Source organism: Odontomachus brunneus, unplaced genomic scaffold (assembly GCF_010583005.1).
Source record: "Odontomachus brunneus isolate Ranch 3 - 2012 unplaced genomic scaffold, Obru_v1 Obru_scaffold_344, whole genome shotgun sequence".
Lineage (NCBI taxonomy): Eukaryota > Metazoa > Arthropoda > Insecta > Hymenoptera > Formicidae > Odontomachus > Odontomachus brunneus.
The window spans coordinates 50511-53596 of record NW_022639794.1 but is presented as its reverse complement, the minus strand read 5'-3'; the positions used below and the strand labels follow the sequence as shown (position 1 = coordinate 53596).

The 3086-nt window shown below is 56.2% G+C and overlaps 1 protein-coding gene across 1 annotated transcript in view; it reads left to right on the top strand.

The window, feature by feature from the left end:
• Positions 1-2621, top strand: part of LOC116853521 — a gene marked incomplete at its 3' end in the record, with an annotated part of 3951 nt that extends 1330 nt beyond the window's left edge. Inside the window, exon 2 of the mRNA XM_032834650.1 lies at positions 37-2621. Coding sequence (XP_032690541.1) covers positions 37-2621 — 2585 coding nt within the window. The remainder of the gene's footprint in view (positions 1-36) is intronic.
• Positions 2622-3086: the final 465 nt, after the last annotated feature.

Sequence of the window (3086 nt, the reverse complement as noted above, 5' to 3'; positions counted from 1 at the left end):
CAAGCTCGCCATCACACGTTGCTTCACACGAGCCAGCGACCTGAGGCTCAGGAAGCGAACAACTCGGTTATCGTGCAACCGAGCTCGAACGGGAACTCGAGCGTTGAAGTTACTTCGATGATCGCGTCATCTTCGAAAGCGCAACATACGCCGGTTCTCCTCGCGACCGCGCGCGTCCGAGTAGGGACGTCCAATGGGCGCTCCCTCGAAATTCGCGCTCTCCTCGATCAGGGCTCCGAGATGACGTTCATCTCGGAGCATCTCGCTCAACTCTTGCGTGCGAAACGACACCGCCTGCCTACGTCGGTGTCCGCCGTCGGCGGCGTTCATGCCGGCACATATCGCTTCGCCGCGCGGATCTCTCTTTCGTCTCTTTCGTCCGATAATCCGTCTATCACGACGAACGCGTTAATTCTTAACACGCTCACATCATATTCGCCGAAACGAGCAAAGGGTGTCGCATCGCTTCGGCATCTCGAGGGCGTCGTCTGGGCGGATCCGGATCCTACCAGTTTGGAACCGATTCACCTCATTATTGGCGCGGAACTCTATGGTGAGGTAATGCTAGAGGGCCTTCGAAAAGGTCTCCCTGGCCAGCCGATCGCGCAAAATTCGATATTTGGATGGGTCATATCAGGTCCGACGTCGTCCATTCTCGCCGCTCAAACTCACTCGCGCCCGTGCGAAATTAACTCGAGTCATGCTCATCACATCGCGGTTCATCACTGTGTCACTGAGTCCTCCTTGGAGGAGGAGATCAAACGATTTTGGGAGGTCGAGGAGCTTCCCGACCGCCCGCATACGGCACCTGACGACGTAGCTTGCGAGAAACATTTTCTCGAAACGCATTCACGCACCGCGACGGGACGGTACGTCGTGCGTCTTCCTTTTCGAGCCGGTCCTCCAATCGCAATCGGAGACTCTCGCTTTCGCGCGGAAAAGCAGCTCAACACGCTCGTGAGGCGGCTGCACCAGCAGCCTGATAAGTTTCGCGAGTACCGCGCTTTCTTGAAGGAGTACGAATCTCTCGGGCATTCGCGCGTGGTTTCACGCGCCTCGAACACGTTAGCGCCGTGCGTCTTCCTTCCTCATCACCCGGTCTTCCGCGAAACCAGCACAACATCGCGGTTGCGGGTCGTCTTTAACGCGTCTAGCGTCACGTCGAACGGATCCTGTCTAAATGATCACCTCCTGTCTGGTCCGAAATTGCAAGCCGACTTGCCCTCGGTCATTCTTCGCTGGCGACAGTTTAAGTTTGTCTACACCGCCGACATTGCGAAGATGTATAGACAGATCTTAGTCGACCCGCGCGATCTTAATTACCAGCGAATCTTGTGGAGGGATTCGTTGGACGATGCAGTCGAGGAGTATCAACTCCTCACTGTGACGTACGGCACAGCTTGCGCTCCTTTCCTCGCTCTCCGAGTCTTACGTCAATTGGCGCGTGACGACGGTTCGCGTTTTCCGGTTGCCGCTGCCGTGCTACTCAACCACATCTACGTCGACGACGTGTTATTCGGTCACGAGAACGCTCGCGAGCTTCGAGACGCTCGCGACCAACTCATCAATCTCCTCCGACTTGGCGGTTTTGAGCTTCGGAAATGGGCGAGTAACTCCGCAGATCTTTTGACTGACATTGACGCCAATGACCACGGTATCGCGTGCAGCAAGTCTCTGTCCGATTCCGACCATGTTAATATTCTCGGCATAGGATGGAACCCAAAATCCGACGCCTTTCACATTAAAGTTTCGATTCAGGACGAGATGCCCACGACGAAACGGTCAATTCTGTCTGCCATCGCGCGCCTATACGATCCACTGGGATGGGTAACGCCCGTCGTTCTCGCCGCGAAGGTAATTATTCAACAGCTGTGGCGACTCAAGGTCTCGTGGGACGAACGCGTCCCCAATACCATTCTTCAAAGATGGCAACTCATTTACGCCGGTATCCCGCGTTTAAACGAACTTTACATTCCGCGATGGTCCGGACTCACGTCGACCGCGAGAATCGAATTGCACGGCTTCGCCGATGCATCTAATGTTGCTTACGCCGCTGTTGTGTACGCGAGAGTCACTACCGCGTCCGAAAAAATTGTAATCACTCTGTTGCAAGGGAAATCTCGCGTCGCGCCGCTCAAGACTCAGAGTGTTCCTCGCCTAGAGCTGCTAGGAGCAACGCTTCTCGCTCGTCTCCTCGAGTTCGTGCGCTCTGAATTGAATCTCACTGGTGCCCCGTGCGTGTGCTGGTCCAATTCGACTATAGTTCTTGCGTGGCTCCGACAGCATCCGTCAAAGTGGAAGACGTTCGTCGCGAATAGAGTCGCGGAGGTGCAGGGCCGGCTGCCGGGCGTCGAGTGGCGGCATATTGCGACCGCCGACAATCCGGCGGATTGCGCGTCGCGCGGTCTCCTCGGAGGCGAACTTGTGTCTCATCCCTTGTGGTGGCAAGGGCCGTCGTGGCTCATGCTTTCGTCGGACCTCTGGCCGACCGACTCAGAGGAGTTGCCTGCCGACGCTCCTCTTGAGACAAAAAAGCACTCGCTGCTAACAAATCGGACTACCAATTCGTGGGATCTCGCGGAGAGATTTTCTTCATGGCCTAAGCTCATTCGCGTAACCGCGTACGTTCTCAAATTTGTTTCATGCTGTCGACGATCCGCCGTTGCAACCGATTCCGGTCGAGTACCCGGCATAACGCTCTCCGCGCGTGAATTCGACGATGCCCGATCATTCTGGCTCAAGCAGATTCAACGCGAACTATTTGCTAGCGAGCTCCGAGAGCTCAGTCAAGGGCGAGGGCTCCCCTCAAGAAGCTCGCTCCTCTCGCTGGGGCCGTTTATCGACAATGAAGGGCTGCTGCGGGTTGGCGGACGACTTCAAAACGCGGCCAACGTTTTAACTTCGCGTCACCCGATCTTGCTCGCTGCGCATCCGCTCGTTACGTTGATCATAAGACACACTCACCTGCGCGCCTTGCACGCGGGGTTGCAGCTCACCTTGAGCACGCTTCGTCGCGAATATTGGGTGCTTCGCGCTCGAACTATCGTCAAATCGATCATACATCGTTGCGTCGCGTGCGCGCGCGA